Source organism: Lepus europaeus, chromosome X (genome assembly GCF_033115175.1).
Source record: "Lepus europaeus isolate LE1 chromosome X, mLepTim1.pri, whole genome shotgun sequence".
Classification (NCBI taxonomy): domain Eukaryota; kingdom Metazoa; phylum Chordata; class Mammalia; order Lagomorpha; family Leporidae; genus Lepus; species Lepus europaeus.
Window position 1 is genome coordinate 82,177,878 of NC_084850.1, and position 21,624 is coordinate 82,199,501.

Genomic DNA, 21,624 nt, shown 5'->3' on the forward strand with positions numbered 1-21,624 from the left:
GTGCCGGCATCCCATGTGGGCGCCGGTTCTAGTCCCGACTGCTCCACTTCCGATCCAGCTCTCTGCTGTGGCCTGGGAAAACAGTAGAGGATGGCCCGAGTGCTTGGGCCCCTGCACTCATGTGGGAAGAAGCTCCTGGCTCCTGGCTTCAGATTTGCACAGCTCCGGCCGTTGCGGCCTCTGGGGAGTGAACCAGCAGATGGAAGACCTCTCTCTGTCTCTACCTCTCTCTGTAACTCTGTCTTTCAAACAAGTAAAATAAATCTTTAAAAAGAAATACAAGGTTTTGATAGTTTCTGTTTTGCTCAGCCAGCAGGCAGCAAACAGGGAAAGAATTTCTGGCCCGTAGCCACCAATCTGTGTGGCTTGAATAAGCCCCTGAGAGCTGCCGCCGCCGCCGCCCATCACCCCTGTTCTTCAGGGCGGTAGCAAGGGACACCGCACGCCTCAGGGGCTGACACAAGCCTCAGCCATTTTAGCTCCTTGCCTCAAAGCAGAGAAACTTCCTCCAGGGACTCTTCAAGAGACCAGCTCAGCCTCACGCCCTGTATTCTTCTCCACCCCACCCTCCGCATTCCTTTCCACCTGACTGGCCTGCAGAGAGGAAGGCTGAAAAGCCCCAGAAAAGCTAGCTCAGCCCCACCCCCGCCTCATGGCCTTTCCCTGGCTTCTGTTAGATACTCCTAACCTGTGACTCCGTTCTTGCTCCCCCCAGGTGTTCGGTCTGTGTGCCCACCGGCAGTCGGCTAGCTCTGCACATTTATTTTTACCTTGAATAAATCCGTTTGGACTGTGAGTTGGCATGCTGTCTCTTCTCTGTTCTGCCCCTGTTTCCGGACAATGACACCATCCCAATACCAGGCACTGGTATTGTGAGATGTGGGTGACACTACACTGGCTGACTAGAGCTCGGGGGGGGGGGGGGGGGGGGGGGTTACCCTTCTGAGGAGCAGGACTTCTTTCCCCTGCCTTGTAAATTGCTCTGTCAAAATGAATGGAAGCCCTGCCAGCCCATCTAAATGTTTCCAGGATTGTTCAGCAAAAATCAAAGTGTCAAATTTTTATCCACCCCTCCAATCAAATGATTCTAATCGCAGATTTCATGTCTTATATGTTTAAAAAATTCACATTTTAAAAGGCAAAGTATAAGAATTAATTTTTCTCATATGTACGTAAATATACTGACATTCAACTTTCCACACTATTAAACTTGAAAACCTAACTTCCCAAGGATTCATTCATTTATTTAAAAGGCAGAGTAATAGCGAGAGAGGGAGACACAGATGGGAGAGAGAGATCTTCCATCTGCTGGGTCCCTCCCCAAATGGCCACAACATTTGTGGCTAGGCCACGCTGAAGCCAGGAGTCAGGAACTGCATCCTGAGCTCCCACGTGGTGGCAGGGGTCCAAGTATTTGGGCCATCCTCAGCTGCCTTCCCAAACTCATGAGCAGAGAGCTGGATGGGAGGCCGAACAGCCGGGCCTCAAACCAGCACTCTGATATAGGATGCTGGCATGACCAGCAGAGGCTTAACCCACTGTGACACAAGGCTGACTCTGAAATAACAAGTTTGTAGGTAATGTATAGAAACACCCAATATTTAAGCCATCTGTAATTAAATGCATGTACATGTTAATAAAATAAACAATGATAAGGGCAGGTGTCACTTAATAGTAGATGAAAATCAGATGACATTTTGATGTTTGTGTCTGAAAGAGGCACATTGACAAAGTCATGCCTTCCAACTGATACCTCCATTTCTTATTCCACTGTCTTTAAAAAAAAAAATTTATTAATTAGAGAGGCAGAGGCAGAGAGAGAGAGGTCTTCATGTGCTAGATCACTCCCCAGATGCTGGGGCTTCACCGATTCGAAGCCGGGAGCTTCCTCTGGGTCTCCCACATGGGTGCAGGGGCCCAAGGATTGGGCCATCTTCTACTGCCTCCCCAGGCCACAGCAGAGAGCTAGATCCAAAGTGGAGCAGCGGGGACTCGAACCGGTGACCCTACGGGATGCTGGCACTGCAGGCACGGCCTTCCCCGCTAAGGCACAGTGCGGGCACCTCCACTGTCTAAATGATTGTTTAACAGTTTATTTATTCTGGGGCACAAACTTACATTGCTTTTAATAAATTCTCCGAGTCCACAGAACGATGACGATTTCCCATGAAATCTTATTTTCTTTTGAAGCCTCTATAACTTAATACGTTTATACAAAAGTAAGGACGTAAAATACAGTTTGTCTTCTTCAGTTATTTTCCTTAAGGAATGAGGATGTAACTATCTATGCTTATCTTGTCTCTGTGTGGGGACTGATATGGATGCACTGAGACCAAACTTAAAGTTTACTCATCTTTATTGCTGAACGTCAGCTGACAACATTAGGGAGCAATAGACACGAGTACAAACATAGACCTGGAGTCAGGGCAATTGCTGCTGCTCTGAGAACTCCGAAGTTGCACTTGGATGTTAACAGAGAGTACCTCTGACACTCAACAGACAGACAAGCACAGAAGATGTGATCATTTAAGCTAGAACTTTAGAGTCTCCTTGGCTTTGTGTAGCCCACATCATGACTGTAGTATATATATCACTTCAGCTGTGAGCTTCTCTCTTCAAAGTATCAAGAGCAAAACGGGGGCTGAAAACACCTGAGAATAATGGCCACTTGTTGACGCTGTTACATGGAAAGAGAAAGTCATCCTATGTTTAGTGTTTTAGGTGAGAATCATAGAGATTTCAGCAGATAAAAATATGTTTGTATTGAAACCAACTTTTATTTTCAATATATTCAACTTACAGCCCGCGTGACGTTTTCCGCTTGTAGTATGGCCATTTCTTTTGTAAATCCACCTTGCTCATTAGCAAGCTTTATTTGCCTCTCCTTCAGGCACTTGATACTCTAAAACAAAAAGCACAGTTCAGTATTAAACCCCCTCTTTCCATCTCACATTACAAACATGTACAATTACATTTATAAAGCAGCACATGTTAACATTCAAATGATGCTGAAATAAAAAATACTCTTAATGTTTTACATGAAGGCCAAAATACTCACTAAAGAAAAATAGAGGGGCTGGCGCATGGCTCACTTGGTTAATCCTCTGCCTGCGGCGCCGGCATCCCACACGGGCGCCGGGTTCTAGTCCTGGTTGCTCCTCTTCCAGTCCAACTCTCTGCTGTGGCCCGGGAAGGCAGTGGAGGATGGCCCAAGTGCTTGGGCCCTGCACCCGCATGGGAGACCAGGAGGAAGCACCTGGCTCCTGGCTTCGGATCGGCGCAGCGCACCGGCCGCAGCAGCCGTTTGGGGGGTAAACCAACAGAGGGAAGACCTTTCTCTCTGTCTCTCTGTCTCTCTCTCTCACTGTCTAACTCTATCTGTCAAATAAAAAAATAAATAAATTTAAAAAAAGAAAAATAGAAATGTGCGATATAATTTAACAGGAGGCAAAATACTTCTCTGGAAACAATAGACAATGAACGTTTAAGGTCCAAGATGGGGAAAAGGGAAAAAAAAGTATGTTCCTTTGCAATAAATGCAGTACTGTTGACATCCATTAATAAGCTTTCAAAACAGTAGGTGTTGGTGTGATTCCTGTCTCTCTGCCTCCTGGCTCACCACACCATCCCCGCCCTGCATGTGTTCTGCATTCCACTGCCCTCATCCCATGCCAGGCTGGCTAATGGGGCCACCGGATCCTGGACTGTGAACCCACAAAGGTGTCAAGTGTTTTCTTCACGTGTGGCTCCTCTCAGGCATTTTGGCTAAAGTAATGAAAGCTGACTAATACAGCATTTATCTGAAACACACAGCTAATATCACACTCAGTAGGGAAAAAAACCATTCGCCTTACGATTAGGAACAAGATACCTGCTTATACCACCACTATTCAGCATGGTAGGGGATGTTCTATCGGGAGCAATAAGGCAAGAAAAAAATTAAAGGCATCCAAAAAAAACGAAAGAAACAAGAGTTGTAAACCCATTTATTATGATTAATGGTCAAAGTAATGAAATTTCCTGGGAATGAAATGACCCATCATATAATGACTTTGAGTTATGAAAAATAAAACTGTGGTTTAAATCTTCACTCTTCACACAACGAACAATGAGGCAGTGCATACTGTGAAAGACTCCATGTCTCAAGTGCTATGGAGGGATTGAAAATGAATGTGGCATCTTCTCAATATTCCCATGCCATGAGCAAACATAAGGAGATTCGAGACAGAGCATGTCTTAAAGGAATGAAGGGCAACTTGCCTAGGTGTGGAGCTGAAAGTGGAGACTAATGCCTACTTCGCTGACAAAGGGACAGGATTTTAATACATAAAACAAGAAAGAGTTGAGAGGATTCTAGCGGAAGATCCACAGAGAGCATGGAGAGATGGTGGAGTTGCTTCAGAGGAAGCTATCAACCTGGAAGGGTGGGAGTAAAGAAAGAACGCAGCAAAGGAAGCTCTAATTGTCACCATGCTGTAATTTATGGGTGTGGGGAATGATTAAAGATCTAAAATTTTAGAAGGGGAAGCTACCAACAGTTTTAGAAGAGGGAAGGGCCATGTTTGAGGAACCTCATAATGCACTGGAGAAGAGAGAACACAGAAAAGAATTTAACAGAACAGGTCAAAAATAAAGAGGCCCTAGGGCAGCAGCAGCGGGAACTGAAATGAAAGCAGTATTGCAGAGGCCCTGGTGATAAGTGGATGAGAAGGAAAAGGACATGCCAGCAAGGAAATGATAGTAAACTTCCTACCGTAAGTGGTCGTGTCCGCACTGGCATCTAGAAAGCTCATTTCTCAGACCACTGTCTCAATTAATAAAGGGCTCTCAGGGAGCATCAGAACAACATGTTCGCTATGAGGAGACACATTGAAAAATAACTGTCTGTGAGGCCTGCGTGTGGTGCTGTGGGTTAGGCCCAGCTCCTCTGCTTCTGACCCAGCTCTCTGTTAATGCCCCTGGGAAGGCAACAGAAGGTGGCCCAATTACTTCAGCCCCTGCCACCCATGTGGGAGAACAGGAGTTCCTGGCTCCTGGCTTCACCCTGGCCCAGACCTGGCTGCGGTGGCCCTCTGGGGAGGGAACCACCATTTGAAAGATCTCTCTCTCTCTCTTTCCCTATCTCTCTATATGCAGATGTGTGTATCTCCCCCTGCCAGCTTTGAACAAAATAAGAAATCGTTTTAAAAGAGAAGTGTACATGTGTGTAAATGCTTTAGAAGTATTTAGTGAATGAATGTTAGGCTTTTTGGATATGTTTGAGAGAGAGCATGCCCAACCACAGCTTGACTCCCCAAAGAAACAGAACGGCAGAGCAAGAAGGAATACCTGTAACGGTGTTTCTTCTAACTACCCCAATTAGTTTAGAAGAGTGCAATTTTAAGAATAATTTGAACAAGATTGGCTTAAAAACAAAACCATCAAAAATAAAAAAACGGGGCCGGTGCTGTGGCGTGGTGGTAAGCCGCCACCTGTGATGCTGGCATCCCACACGAGATCCCAGGAAAGCTTTGGAAGATGGTGCAAGTCCGCAGGCACCTGCACCCATGTGGGAGACCAGGAAGAACTCCTAGCTTTGGCCTGGCCCGGTCCTGGCTGTTGTGGCCATTTGTGCAGTGAACCAGTGGGAGGAGGATCTCTCTCTCTCTCTCGCTCTCTCTCCCTTCTCCCTTTCTTAGTCTCTCCCTCTCTCCCTGCAACTCTACCTCTGAAATAAATAAATAACTCTGAAGGAAAGAAAAAAGGGGATGCACAGCATTCCGTTGAACCCAAAGAAGTGTATCTGTGCGTGAAGGAAAGGGCGGTGTCACTCAGGACAATTTGCTAAGGTGTGGACAACACAGTAGAAAATTCTCAAATCGCAAACAGTCAGAACCGGCTCTTTCATCCTGTTCTATGTATCTGGGCTCTGTCTTCTGAGTGTAAGTTGACATATGAAGCAACTTATACCCATTTCAATATTACCAAAAGCAAATAGGCTGCGGCATACTCGGAAAATAAATTTGAAGGTGAAAGAGACACTCATTAATTAAAATTGAGCACTTTTTGAGAAACATTGGCATTAGAAAGGCAAGTACACCTCAAGAAGCCATGTACAGACTTCCTGCTTTCATCGCTGATGTGGACAACCATCACCATCAGTTAATTGCCAACAAAGTACCAGTTTCTCGGTAAAATCGCCACGTTACGTTTTCCTGCTGTGAATGGCACCCCCAACAACGATTAGCACTTTTATTTTCATGGGACCGATGCTGGTATACTTAAATTGTTCCAGTGGAAGTTTTGAAATAAAAACAGTATACATATGAAGAATACATTATGTTACCAAATATCACAGACCTGTAAGAAATTCCCATACAACGTTTTTAGTTCTTTCAGTCTCTTGGTACGAAGCTTTATAGCCTGTTGAGAAACCTTTTGTTGCAGTTCAAGTATTTTCTGAAAACATAAAAACAGTACTGGTGTGGGAACAGTTTGGATAAAATATACAATTTACAAAAAGTCACTCGGGTTCTACTTAAAGGGAACAGTGTTAAAATAAGCACTGAAAATATGTTCTCCTTTAGCAAATACTCTGACCAAGTTTACATAATTGGTGTTCAACACTGATATACAAAAACTGCAGTACTCCTACCTTCTGTTCGTTGGATATGAAATTTACTTAATATTTTTAAAATCTTGTCAATGCATTCAGAATCCACACACACGATCCCACCGATGATGATCTTTCTGTTTCTCCACCAGTGATCTCGACACATCCCTGACTTCAGCTACCCATTTACACAGACACACACTGGACTTTGTCATTCCCAAGATGTGTAACAGCTACGTGATATTAAAAATATCAAACACTGTATGGAGGCTCCATGTATCACATACCATTCCCAACCATTTTAAATAATCTTATGATATAGGAAGGCATCTACTGTTTAAAACAAACTCTAGGATGTTTTATTATTATGACCCCAATATGCTTGAGGCAATTGAGACACAGAGATCGTTTGTCTTTGGCTACATAGCTGGCAACAGTCAAACCAGAGTTGGATCCCAAACAGTATGGTTCCAGAGTCCGGGCCCCTGCCCACTGTACTATGCTGTTTCCACATCTTTCCCGAGCTCTAATCTCTCCCTTTGTTAGTCACTCCCTTCTGTGCTATAGCTCAGTACTCTGTCAAGACATAAAATCCTCCCAATGCCACACTTTTCCCTGACCAACAGTCCCACCCCCACGTTCACACTTTCTTCAGATCCAGCTTAAATTCCACGACCCGTCGTCACACTTCCATCCTCGCTTAAATGCCCTACCCCTCTCTTTTGACATGCTTGGCGAAACCCCAGTCCTGGACAATCCAATTCTCCAGCTGCCCTGACACATCCATGCCGACTCATCTCGCTTCAGTCCATGATCGCCACGTCACAAACCTACATTAGACCCATAATGCTGCTTGGCATTCGTATTCCCCTTGTCTGTTTACTGGCCCACTCTCAGTAAACAATGCCACACCTACTCCTCTGCCCCACAGACAACTCTCGCTTCTCCACATCCTTATTCCTACCTTTCCCCCTTTCTTCCTCGCTAAAGAAACAGCAGCGATCTAAAGAGGACATCCAGTCTTGCACTGCTACCGCTTTCACCCACCTTTGTCCATCTCAACTCATATACTCTACTTTCCCTCCTGTTTCAATGCACCAACCGTACTTCTGGGTGAAGGTCAGCTTTCCCACCGGCCCACTAGATCCCAACATTCCTCCCGGACACCAACCTGCACTTCTTAGGACACAAAAGGCCTCTAAATGCTGACTCTTCCTTACTTGGCCTATCTATCAGCAACATGGAATGAGACTGGTCCTCTCGCCTTCCAAAAGGCATCCTTTGCTTGGTTTCCCCTGGTTATCTTTTCACCTGTTTGGCCACTCATTCTCAGGCGTCTTTCCTCATCCCCTTAAGCTGCAGGACTTCAACGTATGGTGCAGGCCTGTCCTATTCTGGTTGACAGTAATCAGCCCCAAGCCACGTGGCCAATGAGGGGAATGGAAAAGAGGCTCAGTTTCAAGGCTCTAAGACATGTCTGGACTTTCCCTTCCTACTTGACCCTCGACTGCAGTCAGTTCATCGTAAAGTCAAGCTTGATACTAACAGCCATATTGCTTTCATGTTGCTTCGTTTTCTGCATATTTCCATCCCACTCCTCAAGCGCGTCCAGAAACTGCTGAGAATAACGAAGATAAAATGCCTGCCTGTAAAACAGAATAATAGGCAACATTATACTTCATAACAATTGCAAAAGGTAAAACGTGTTCGCAGCTGCAAGCCTCTGATGGGAAATCGGAAAGTAAATCGATGATTTAATTTCATTCCTAGACTATGTGTTCCTTACTGGCTCTGAGAGAAGCTATATCACATGGCTTAGTTCTTAAAAAAAAAAAAAAAAAAAAAAAAAAAAAAACAACTAAAGATGATTTAAGGATTATAAATTATCCCCAAGAAATTTATTGCAAAGAGATTTTTTTCATGTGTTTTTTTTTTTTTTTGTATATGACTAAAGGATTTAGTTGTAAGTGGTGTCATTCAGGATATTGCATCCATTCATCCTCTAGACGTCTAAACAGGAATATTTCGAATTTTTTTCCTACCTTGGCACATTAAGGACTTTATGCAAACGAAGAGTGAAACATATTCAGGTAAACATACAAAGTATTGAGATTAAACTTTTCTATACAATTGAATATAGTATCAGAAGAGTAATGGCTTAAGACATTTTTCTTTCATTCGGCCAGCATATTCCTGGAATGAATACAAATTTTGTTACATTAAGAAAATTCAGGGGTCAGCTCTGAGGCGTAGTGGGTTAGGCTACGCCTTCAGTGCCGGGGTGCCGGTTCCAGTCTTGGCTGCTCCACTTCCGGTCCAGCTCTCTGCTATGGCCAGAGAAAGCAGTAGAAGATGGCTCAAGTCCTTGGGCCCTTGCACTCAGGTGGGAGACCCAGAAGAAGCTCCTGGCACCTGGCTTAAGCCTGATCCAGCCCTGGCCATTGGGGCCACTTGTGACAGAACCAGCACAATGGAAGATCTCTCTCCCTCTCTGTCTTTCCCTCTCTGTCACTCTGCCTCCCAAATAGAAATCCCAAAATAAATCTTTGAAAAAAAGAACACATTCAAATGTAACTTGAAAGAACAAGAAGGTCGTTTTTATGGTCCTCTAGAGTCTCTGTCTGGATTCACTTATGGTCTGGGGTTACAGAACTAAAGTAAGAGAGTATTTTGAAAAGTTCATGGAATGTTGAATTAAAAGATGTTTATTTTGGTACAAAGAGTTTTTTAGATAGGTTTTTCATACTATGCACTTTACAGACTTTTTGAAAACTCCCCATATGCAGAGAATTTTAGGTTTTCCACCCAAATAAATTGATCCTTTTAATTCCATTTTCTACTAACTTTGTGAAGCACCCTTGGATTTCCTGAGAGGAAACTCAAGCCAAATATATGTTTCTATTCAACCTCAGATAAGCGGATCAGAGTTTCTTAAGTAATTGGTATCCACGCATACCATGAAATGATACAAAGGCTCTGGATTTGAAATGTTAACAGACTTACCTTTGCTCTGTCCTGGTCTTCCAAGAATCCACAATTATCCGCTCAATGTTTCTGAGAGAAGCATTGACACTCCTTCTGAATAGCTGTTTCTTCTTATATATGACCCTTTTAATCCTCCCTATATTGAAAGTACATGCTCATTAAAATTTATCATGGAAAACTATTTTCTGCCCATATAATCAAGTCACCATGGACAACGTGGTTGGGCAGTACTGAAAAGACACTTAGCATTAACAAGTAGGCATCACTGCAAAAACCAAGACGAACTGCTTCCTTTTTTTCCTGTGAAAACTTTCAGTTATTAGTACTCCATTTCAAAATTTGCTGTCTGCACATCACTGCTTTACTTAGGACGAAAACACAGCTAAGAAACAAAAGTTACCATTTTTCAAATAGTACGAAAATGCTGTCAAAGGACCCTTTGACATTATCATAGCTATTTTTCAATCCATTTGCAAAATAACCCCCAACTCAAAGGACACATTTGGAGGGATTACTGGTAGTGGTAGAACTCATTACATACAGTGGAAATGTATTTTAATTCAACTGTGTCTAGATAGGTACAAGCAATGTTGTCAAAAAACAAAACAAAAAAAAAAAAAGGAAAAGAATTGTTAACATGTGAGACTTTTAATTAAACTTGACTAAGATAAAGACCGCCGGTACTTTATGAAAATAAAAAATTCATCCAACAACACCTTTTTGATACTTACGTGGAAGTTTTTTAGACTTGTATCATACTCACCAAAAAAACAGGTGCACTGTATAAAGTTTTCGGTAGGTCAAATAATTCTTTGCTAAGCATCCGACTCTACAAATTTGCCAGTAATCACGATGGAGCTGCACTATTATACAGGTGTTTTATAAATCCACTTTGCTATCTCGATAATCAATTTATAAGACAGTTCATCAATCAAGCCAGCTGTCACCACCAAATAGAGCAAAGCTTTCAAAACGTACCTGCTTATAGGAATCATAGAGAAATCGACACTTGAGCCTGTTGACAGTTCATCCTTTAACAAGCTACTTTTACTGAGAGCCGACTTATCCACTCAAAACATGCCAGCAAAGTTGTATTTCGTTCTCCACTGCGGCTTATTAATATAAATATACAAACTACAAGGGGCTATTTCCGAAGCTTCCATTCGCACTACCCCCCTTCAAATACAGGAAATGGGAAAGTCATAGGAAATGATGAAAATGCTAAACCAGAAAACCGATATCAAAAACTGCTCTGATACTCGGTGACCCAAAGAGCAATTAGTCATATCGGTTCATTCCCATTTGCTCCTCATACTCCATCGTGTACTGAATGCACACACGCACGAAATAAAAGCACCATCCTGCCCTCACCACTGTTAGTTCCACGCTCATTGTTCACATCTAGAATGAAAACTAGTAAGAAAAGGTATGAGCAGAATCACGCTAAATACTTACAGACCACGCTGCTCACTAGAACAAGGCATTAGATAACCATGTTGTAGTCCATTGATTAGCAGTTCTTGTTACAAAAGTTACGTGGTACAAAACATTTTCCCTAACTACAACTATCTCCTAAAGCACACATACCTTCATAGCTTTCCAGCATATTCTGGAGCTGGTTCCTGTGAAGAAATTACATCAGTTTTCTAATAAAACGTATTTAAAATATCAAGCTTGTTCTTGTTTTGGAATACATATCTTAAGCTAAGTGCGGTACACACAAGACATGTTATGTGAGCCAAAGTCTATTTTAAAGATGCTATCCGCAGACAAAAAAAAATTACTTTAAAGGTACTACCTCGTGTCTTCACTAATTATCGCTGCAAATGGGTGATTCTGGTGATTATACAGTCTTGGGTTGTTTTCTGCATTGAAAATACAAATACAAATGAGAAACATTTCTTAAAAAGAAAACTGTCTCGATCACTTATCCTGGAGAAAGAGCTTCATTGTGGACTTCCTTGGGCTCTTTGCCATCAAGTTCTTAAAGTGGATGTAAACGTGGAATCGTTTCTTTAAAAGATTTATTTGTTTGTTGGGGGGGGGGTGGTTGTCTTCCATCTGCTGGTTCACTCCCCAAAGGGCCCCAATGCCTGGAGCTTCTTGTGGATCTCGCTCGCAAGCGCAGAGGCCCAAGGACCTGGGCCATGCTCCACTGCCTTCCCAGGGCACAGCAGAGAGCTGGATCCGACGTGGAGCAGCCCGACCCGAGCCTGCGCCCACGTGGGATACCGGCACTGCAGGGCAGCGGCATTATTCGCTACACCACAGCACCGGTCCCCATGGAATCACTAATATACAGGTCAGAGAAAATTTGATCAGCGACCGAGATCATTTTATGGAGGCATTTTCTCAAGCGCTTTGAGGTCCAAGTCATGCAGAACCACAAGCTAGAGGTCAGGTATTTTGGAAATGAAGACTGCATGCCTACAGAAAGGCAGCAGTGTGACCCTCTGTAACCCTTCGATGGAGTGGGAGCATCAACTGGAGCGCTGAAAGCACAGGATGCCCTCTAGAAACATAGTGCGGGGTGGGAGGTTGGGGGCAGTCCTGTGGGGCAGCAGGTTAAGCCGCTGCCTGGGGCACGGGCATCCCATAGGGGTGACCCACTTGCGATCCAGCTCCCTAAGCAGCGGAGGATGGCCCAGGTGTTTGGACCTCTGCACCCACATCGGGGCCCCTGATGGAGTTCCAGGCTCCTGGCCCAGCCCTGGCCGCGGGGGCCATCTGGGGAGTGAAACAGCAGGTGGAAGATCTCTCTCTCTCTCTCTCTCTCTCTCTCTCTCTCTGTCTCACCCATCTCTCTCTGTAACTCTGCCTTTCAACTAAGTAAATAAAATCTTGAAGGAAAAAGAAAGGAAGGAAGCCGGAGAGGGTGGGAGGGAGGGAGCCTGGAGGGAGGGAAGGAAACACTCAAACTCGGGTTTTCAGCCTCTGAAAAGTCATGGAGCCCAGAGCGATGAACCAAGGACCGATGCTACTCGCGTGCTCCAGCTGCCATGAGATGAGTTAGCCCCTTCCCTCGGGCAGGCACCTTCTTCCAGGCCCCTCTCCGACCGGAACGTTTTTACCTGGGCGCCCCATGTCAGGGGGTGCCATACGCTGCGCCTCAGGCGGAGCCTTGGCACCCGTCTTGATGCGCCTGACTGTCGCGGGCGGCATGTCTTCGCACGCTCCGGATGACTCCTGAACCTTGTGAGCGCAAAGACACTCTAAAGAAGTGGGGACGAGTTAAACAAGAGTCAGTGAGCGCGTTTCTCCAGGTTCTAGACCAGTGCGGCTGCAGCGCCCATAGAAGAGACACGGAAGAGAAGGGCAGCGGCGCGGCGCGGTAGGCGCGTCCCAGTCCGGCCCGACCCGACCCGGCCCGGCTCGGCCGGACCCTCCCGGCCCGACCCGGCCCCAGCGCTGGCTGCAGACCTCACACCTGTCCCGCACACCCGCACTGGAGTCCCCTCTGCCGGGTTCCTGCTGCTCTGGCGGAAAGAAAGCTCAGCTCTGCCCCTCAGTCCCCACGTGGCCCCGTGCTGGCCCACAGGACCCATCATGGAATGACACAGTCACTTTCCCGGACAGCTCGATGGGAAAGAACTACTCGGCGCCCGTCCTGGGCAGTCTAGCCAGGGGACTGCACACCCGCGGTCCCGGACGCCCCCTAAGCGCTTGAGGTGACTGCCCTGCGACCCGACCTGATCGACCTGATCGGCGTCCTGACAGGAGGGACAGCCACGGACAGCCCCGATGTCCCCTTTCCCACATACCCCGTGCGGAACCCCCTCAGTGCCTGGGGAGCCTCTAGATCTGCCTCCTGATCCCCGTCGGGCCCACCCTCAAGGGTTCCTTCCCCTCAGCGCCGAGCCTCCTCCGTCCTGGTCCTCAGCGGACGCCTCGAGGATTTTACCTCAGAGGGCAGCCAGGACCCTCCCCGCCTTCCACACCCTCGGCCCCCCAGGCCACAGAGCGACGCTGCCCCCCGCTTCGGGTGCCCAACTCTGGTGCCTCACCTGAGGACTCCCCTCCCTCAACCCCTCACAAGACCTCCGCACGCGAGGCTCTGAGGGTTGAGCGACGCTGCCAGGGTGGGCTCCTCGCCGATTGGCTGGCACAGTGCACGTGCTGGGGGCGGGGCGGGGGCGGGACGAGACGGAGCCCAGGTGCTTGCTGGATTCCCTCTGGCTGCTGTGGACGCCGCCCCGAAGCAGCTCTACAGTTCCACCTCCAAGAATATGACCAAGGGATGCAGAGCGCCAGAACCTACTGTGGACCCTGCACCTCGTGGATGAAGGACAAGTGGCCCGTGCTTGCCATAGCACCTCCCGATTCCTTCCATCCACCCCTCCCCTGGCAGTCCACTAGCCCACGCCCTGAATGTGGTGTTTCTCTCATGTCCTCCCTGCTCCCCCTGTGCCGTCGCAACACGCGTGCCTCATCCCTTCCGGAGGTGGCCCGGTGCCGCCTGACTTCAGACATCGCCGTAAATTCTACCGTGTGCCACATAGTATCCTGCCACTTCCTCTTTTCTCCCCCCAGAATCCTTTTATTTAAGGTATACAGACTTCACGCCTTTCATAAATACAACTTTAGGAACACAGAGATTCTTCCCTCCGTACCCTCCCTCCCACCTGCACTCCCACCCTTCTTCCTCCTCCCTCTCCTATTCCCATTCTTAGTTTTGACTAAGATCTATTTGACTAAGATCTTTATACACACACGATTAACTCTATGCTAAGTAAACAGTTCAACAAATAGTATGAGGGGGAAAAACCTGTTCCTCGTCAGTTGGTCAAGGGCCGTTCAAAGTCATGCTTCTCAAAGTGTCCATTTCACTTTGCCACGTCCTCTTCAGGCCTACATTTTTTTTGCAGATACCTGTGATGCTTTTATTTTCCCTGTTCTGTCCTGCACTAACGTATTCATCTGATTTCTTGGCCATTAACCTCTGGGCAGGGCTTTTGTAAACAAGTCACCATTTTTATTAGATGTCAGTTTGAGGTAAAGGTTTTTTTTTTTTTTAATACAACTTTTTTTTGAAAGGCATAGTAACAGAGAGAGAGAGAGAGAGAGAGAGAGAGATATCACTCAGTAGAGAAGCCTTGGATCTTCTTGTGGAATTCAAATGTAAGTGCCATCTTGGTTAGAAAACATGGCTTATGGGCCAGCGCCACGGCTCAATAGGCTAATCCTCCACCTTGCGGCGCTGGCACACCAGGTTCTAGTCCCGGTCGGGGCACCGGATTCTGTCCCGGTTGCCCCTCTTCCAGGCCAGCTCTCTGCTGTGGCCAGGGAGTGCAGTGGAGGATAGCCCAAGTCCTTGGGCCCTGCACCCCATGGGAGACCAGGAGAAGCACCTGGCTCCTGCCTTCAGATCAGCGCGGTGTGCCGGCCGCAGCACGCCGGCCGCAGCGGCCATTGGAGGGCGCACCAACAGCAAAGGAAGACGTTTCTCTCTGTCTCTCTCTCTCACTGACTCCTGCCTTTGGATCGGTGCAGCTCTGTCCTGTTGTGGCCAACTGTGGAGTAAGCCATCAGATAGAAGGGCCCTCCCCCGCCTCTCTGTAACTCTTTCAAATAAATAAAAATCTTCAAAAAATCAAATTATTCTGTTCAAGCTGCATTGAGATGTTAAACTGGCTTGCTATATCTTTGTAAAAATGGTGCAAGGAAAGTAGCAAACTGAAATTTTTGAGATCACATTGATGGGAAATATGTACATAACTGCATGAGGTGTCATGGGTGTAGGACCACACAGGGTCTGGCATTCACAAGGCCCTTACATTGGGAGTGATGTGCTGATATGCTACTGTGATGACCTGCAATTCAGAACTCTGTTTGAATAAGGAGCCCAGGGTTCTCACTTTGCAATGAGTCCTGCAATCCTCATGTTGATTTTCGATGCATAACACTGTGCCTCGCATTCAGAACAGGACCACATACTCGGGGAGCCGCAAGCCAGTGGGGTTACCCTGGGAGCAAACCCTACGGAAACCAAAAGGATACTACTGAAGGAAGGAAATTAACTTGCATATTTTGGTCCTCAATCCAATCTTAGATGGGAGTTCTGATGATGAAAGCAATGATGTATCCTCAGGACAGGCACTAGATCACTTGCACATGAGAAACATACAGGGATACATCCAGACTCACCCAGACCCACCCTGATGCGAAGGGCACTGCATCACCTGGGCTTCTGCATCACCTTGAGGCACAGCCATGTCTATACACCAGGAATAAGCAAGGACCCAGATCAGCCAGGTTCAATGCGGGGCTAGTCAGCAGCATGAGCATCACCTGTGATTGTTAGACCCGAACTCCTTAAAGTCCACCCACACCAGCTGAAGCAGAAATTTGGAGGTGGGGGAGGGCTTAACAAGCCCCCAGGTGATTCTGATAATGTGCTAAAAGTTGAAAACCAGGGCAGGAGTCATGAGCTTCTTCTGGGGGTCTCCCACGTGGGTGCAGGGGCCCAAGGACTTGGGCCATCTTCTACTGCTGTCCCAGGCCATAGCAGAGAGCTGGATCGGAAGAGGAGCAGCCGGGACTAGAACCGGCGCCAAAATGGGATGCCAGCACTTCAGGTCAGGGCTTTAACCTGCTGTGCCACAGCACCGGCCCCAAGAATAATGTGATTGTTTTTTTTTTTTGACAGGCAGAGTGGACAGTGAGAGAGAGACAGAGAGAAAGGTCTTCCTTTTTGCCGTTGGTTCACCCTCCAATGGCCGCCACGATAGGCGCGCTGCTGCCAGTGCACTGCGCTGATCCGATGGCAGGAGCCAGGTGCTTCTCCTGGTCTCCCATGGGGTGCAGGGCCCAAGCACTTGGGCCATCCTCCACTGCACTCCCTGGCCACAGCAGAGTGCTGGCCTGGAAGAGGGGCAACCGGGACAGGATCGGTGCCCTGACTGGGACTAGAACCCGGTGTGCCGGTGCCACAAGGCGGAGGATTAGCCTAGTGAGCCGCGGCGCCGGCCAGAATAATGTGATTTTAGCCCAAGTTCAGGAAATTTATTTTGTCAAAATGATTGATATCTTGAGTATTACTGAGCCAACAGGACATCAAAATAAAAAGTTGTCTAAAGTTAAAGGCACAATCCATTAACAAACAAATGATCCTCAGTCACAAAATTATAAAAGCAGTTTGGGATGGGGGTAGATGGGAAGGGAGTTAATCCAAACTACAGCAATGAAGTCGTCAAACTACCTTCCAAACGGTGCTGCTGATTGTTCCTTTCATCTTTTCTTGTGACCTTGAGCTACTCAAAAATTTTTTTTCAAAAAAAAAAAAAAATGCAGTGAGGAATCACAGCTGGTAATGTATATGAGTTCTTGAAGCTACAGAAGGTATAGGCTGGCTAAGTTATATGTGGTTTCCATATTAGCTTGCTTGGCAGGGTGACCCACTGCAAAGCAGGCTCAGTTACCCCATCAGTCAACTCCCTGGAAGTTAAAATTTCCTCCATATCCATCACTGTTGTAAAAGCCTCCATAGTCGACTCCACGAAGTCCTCTGCTGCTACCATGGCCACCTCCACCACTTCGTCTGCTGCTCGGACAGCTGCTACTGAAGCTTCCACTGCTGGCACTACTGCTGTCGATTGTCCCTGGCAGCAAATCCTGCCCTAAATCTACTAATCTTAGAACAACCACGATTGCTGCCCTTACAGTGGTGTTCATAAGCCATGTTTTTTGTTTGTTTTTTGACAGGCAGAGTGGACAGTGAGAGAGAGAGAGACAGAGAGAAAGGTCTTCCTTTGCCATTGGTTCAACCTCCAATGGCCGCCGCGGCCGGCATGCTGCGGCCGGCGCACCACGCTGATCTGAAGGCAGGAGCCAGGTGCTTCTCCTGGTCTCCCATGGGGTGCAGGGCCCAAGGACTTGGGCCATCCTCCACTGCACTCCCTGGCCACAGCAGAGAGCTGGCCTGGAAGAGGGGCAACCGGGACAGAATCCGGTGCCCCGACCGGGACTAGAACCCGGTGTGCCGGCGCTGCAAGGCAGAGGATTAGCCTATTGAGCCATGGCGCTGGCCCATAAGCCATGTTTTCTAACCAAGATGGCACTTACATTTGAATTCCACAAGAAGATCCAAAGCTTCTCTACTGAGTGATCTCTCTCTCTCTCTCTCTCTCTCTCTGTTACTATGCCTTTCAAAAAAAAAAAAAAATTGTATTTAAAAAAAAAAAAACCTTTACCTCAAACTGACATCTAATAAAAATGGTGACTTGTTTACAAAAGCCCTGCCCAGAGGTTAATGGCCAAGAAATCAGATGAATACGTTAGTGCAGGACAGAACAGGGAAAATAAAAGCATCACAGGTATCTGCAAAAAAAATGTAGGCCTGAAGAGGACGTGGCAAAGTGAAATGGACACTTTGAGAAGCATGACTTTGAACGGCCCTTGACCAACTGACGAGGAACAGGTTTTTCCCCCTCATACTATTTGTTGAACTGTTTACTTAGCATAGAGTTAATCGTGTGTGTATAAAGATCTTAGTCAAATAGATCTTAGTCAAAACTAAGAATGGGAATAGGAGAGGGAGGAGGAAGAAGGGTGGGAGTGCAGGTGGGAGGGAGGGTACGGAGGGAAGATCTCTGTGTTCCTAAAGTTGTATTTATGAAAGGCGTGAAGTCTGTATACCTTAAATAAAAGGATTCTGGGGGAGAAAAGAGGAAGTGGCAGGATACTATGTGGCACACGGTAGAATTTACGGCGATGTCTGAAGTCAGGCGGCACCGGGCCACCTCCGGAAGGGATGAGGCACGCGTGTTGCGACGGCACAGGGGGAGCAGGGAGGACATGAGAGAAACACCACATTCAGGGCGTGGGCTAGTGGACTGCCAGGGGAGGGGTGGATGGAAGGAATCGGGAGGTGCTATGGCAAGCACGGGCCACTTGTCCTTCATCCACGAGGTGCAGGGTCCACAGTAGGTTCTGGCGCTCTGCATCCCTTGGTCATATTCTTGGAGGTGGAACTGTAGAGCTGCTTCGGGGCGGCGTCCACAGCAGCCAGAGGGAATCCAGCAAGCACCTGGGCTCCGTCTCGTCCGCCCCCGCCCCGCCCCCAGCACGTGCACTGTGCCAGCCAATCGGCGAGGAGCCCACCCTGGCAGCGTCGCTCAACCCTCAGAGCCTCGCGTGCGGAGGTCTTGTGAGGGGTTGAGGGAGGGGAGTCCTCAGGTGAGGCACCAGAGTTGGGCACCCGAAGCGGGGGCAGCGTCGCTCTGTGGCCTGGGGGGCCGAGGGTGTGGAAGGCGGGGAGGATCCTGGCTGCCCTCTGAGGTAAAATCCTCGAGGCGTCCGCTGAGGACCAGGACGGAGGAGGCTCGGCGCTGAGGGGAAGGAACCCTTGAGGGTGGGCCCGACGGGGATCAGGAGGCAGATCTAGAGGCTCCCCAGGCACTGAGGGGGTTCCGCACGGGGTATGTGGGAAAGGGGACATCGGGGCTGTCCGTGGCTGTCCCTCCTGTCAGGACGCCGATCAGGTCGATCAGGTCGGGTCGCAGGGCAGTCACCTCAAGCGCTTAGGGGGCGTCGGGACCGCGGGTGTGCAGTCCCCTGGCTAGACTGCCAGGACGGGCGCCGAGTAGTTCTTTCCCATCGAGCTGTCCGGGAAAGTGACTGTGTCATTCCATGATGGGTCCTGTGGGCCAGCACGGGGCCACGTGGGGACTGAGGGGCAGAGCTGAGCTTTCTTTCCGCCAGAGCAGCAGGAACCGGCAGAGGGGACTCCAGTGCGGGTGTGCGGGACAGGTGTGAGGTCTGCAGCCAGCGCTGGGGCCGGGTCGGGCCGGGAGGGTCCGGCCGAGCCGGGCCGGGTCGGGTCGGGCCGGACTGGGACGCGCCTACCGCGCCGCGCCGCTGCCCTTCTCTTCCGTGTCTCTTCTATGGGCGCTGCAGCCGCACTGGTCTAGAACCTGGAGAAACGCGCTCACTGACTCTTGTTTAACTCGTCCCCACTTCTTTAGAGTGTCTTTGCGCTCACAAGGTTCAGGAGTCATCCGGAGCGTGCGAAGACATGCCGCCCGCGACAGTCAGGCGCATCAAGACGGGTGCCAAGGCTCCGCCTGAGGCGCAGCGTATGGCACCCCCTGACATGGGGCGCCCAGGTAAAAACGTTCCGGTCGGAGAGGGGCCTGGAAGAAGGTGCCTGCCCGAGGGAAGGGGCTAACTCATCTCATGGCAGCTGGAGCACGCGAGTAGCATCGGTCCTTGGTTCATCGCTCTGGGCTCCATGACTTTTCAGAGGCTGAAAACCCGAGTTTGAGTGTTTCCTTCCCTCCCTCCAGGCTCCCTCCCTCCCACCCTCTCCGGCTTCCTTCCTTTCTTTTTCCTTCAAGATTTTATTTACTTAGTTGAAAGGCAGAGTTACAGAGAGAGATGGTGAGACAGAGAGAGAGAGAGAGAGAGAGAGAGAGAGAGAGAGAGATCTTCCACCTGCTGTTTCACTCCCCAGATGGCCCCCGCGGCCAGGGCTGGGCCAGGAGCCTGGAACTCCATCAGGGGCCCCGATGTGGGTGCAGAGGTCCAAACACCTGGGCCATCCTCCGCTGCTTAGGGAGCTGGATCGCAAGTGGGTCACCCCTATGGGATGCCCGTGCCCCAGGCAGCGGCTTAACCTGCTGCCCCACAGGACTGCCCCCAACCTCCCACCCCGCACTATGTTTCTAGAGGGCATCCTGTGCTTTCAGCGCTCCAGTTGATGCTCCCACTCCATCGAAGGGTTACAGAGGGTCACACTGCTGCCTTTCTGTAGGCATGCAGTCTTCATTTCCAAATACCTGACCTCTAGCTTGTGGTTCTGCATGACTTGGACCTCAAAGCGCTTGAGAAAATGCCTCCATAAAATGATCTTGGTCGCTGATCAAATTTTCTCTGACCTGTATATTAGTGATTCCATGGGGACCGGTGCTGTGGTGTAGCGAATAATGCCGCTGCCCTGCAGTGCCGGTATCCCACGTGGGCGCAGGCTCGGGTCGGGCTGCTCCACGTCGGATCCAGCTCTCTGCTGTGCCCTGGGAAGGCAGTGGAGCATGGCCCAGGTCCTTGGGCCTCTGCGCTTGCGAGCGAGATCCACAAGAAGCTCCAGGCATTGGGGCCCTTTGGGGAGTGAACCAGCAGATGGAAGACAACCACCCCCCCCCCAACAAACAAATAAATCTTTTAAAGAAACGATTCCACGTTTACATCCACTTTAAGAACTTGATGGCAAAGAGCCCAAGGAAGTCCACAATGAAGCTCTTTCCTCCAGGATAAGTGATCGAGACAGTTTTCTTTTTAAGAAATGTTTCTCATTTGTATTTGTATTTTCAATGCAGAAAACAACCCAAGACTGTATAATCACCAGAATCACCCATTTGCAGCGATAATTAGTGAAGACACGAGGTAGTACCTTTAAAGTAATTTTTTTTGTCTGCGGATAGCATCTTTAAAATAGACTTTGGCTCACATAACATGTCTTGTGTGTACCGCACTTAGCTTAAGATATGTATTCCAAAACAAGAACAAGCTTGATATTTTAAATACGTTTTATTAGAAAACTGATGTAATTTCTTCACAGGAACCAGCTCCAGAATATGCTGGAAAGCTATGAAGGTATGTGTGCTTTAGGAGATAGTTGTAGTTAGGGAAAATGTTTTGTACCACGTAACTTTTGTAACAAGAACTGCTAATCAATGGACTACAACATGGTTATCTAATGCCTTGTTCTAGTGAGCAGCGTGGTCTGTAAGTATTTAGCGTGATTCTGCTCATACCTTTTCTTACTAGTTTTCATTCTAGATGTGAACAATGAGCGTGGAACTAACAGTGGTGAGGGCAGGATGGTGCTTTTATTTCGTGCGTGTGTGCATTCAGTACACGATGGAGTATGAGGAGCAAATGGGAATGAACCGATATGACTAATTGCTCTTTGGGTCACCGAGTATCAGAGCAGTTTTTGATATCGGTTTTCTGGTTTAGCATTTTCATCATTTCCTATGACTTTCCCATTTCCTGTATTTGAAGGGGGGTAGTGCGAATGGAAGCTTCGGAAATAGCCCCTTGTAGTTTGT

At 48.1% G+C, this 21,624-nt stretch overlaps 1 protein-coding gene across 1 annotated transcript; it reads right to left on the reverse strand.

The window, feature by feature from the left end:
• Positions 1-519: 519 nt before the first annotated feature.
• Positions 520-15,789, reverse strand: LOC133752709 (synaptonemal complex protein 3-like). Its single transcript, XM_062183072.1, has 8 exons — positions 15,732-15,789; positions 13,582-13,793; positions 12,649-12,769; positions 9,596-9,713; positions 8,139-8,238; positions 6,340-6,438; positions 2,801-2,902; positions 520-594 (listed from the first exon to the last, which is right to left on the reverse strand). Exons 1-8 carry the CDS (start codon positions 15,787-15,789, stop codon positions 520-522), a joined length of 885 nt encoding a protein of 294 aa, XP_062039056.1.
• Positions 15,790-21,624: the final 5,835 nt, after the last annotated feature.

Coding starts and splice junctions, on each gene's coding strand:
- LOC133752709 (XM_062183072.1), bottom strand. CDS start 15,789: ATGGCTGTGCCTCAAGGTGATGCAGAAGCCCAGGTGATGCAGTGCCCT. Junction 13,794..15,731: donor GCAGTGCCCTTCGCATCAGG/GTGGGTCTGGGT, acceptor ATATTCTTGGAG/GTGGAACTGTAGAGCTGCTT. Junction 2,903..6,339: donor TGTATGGGAATTTCTTACAG/GTCTGTGATATT, acceptor TTTTTGTTTTAG/AGTATCAAGTGCCTGAAGGA.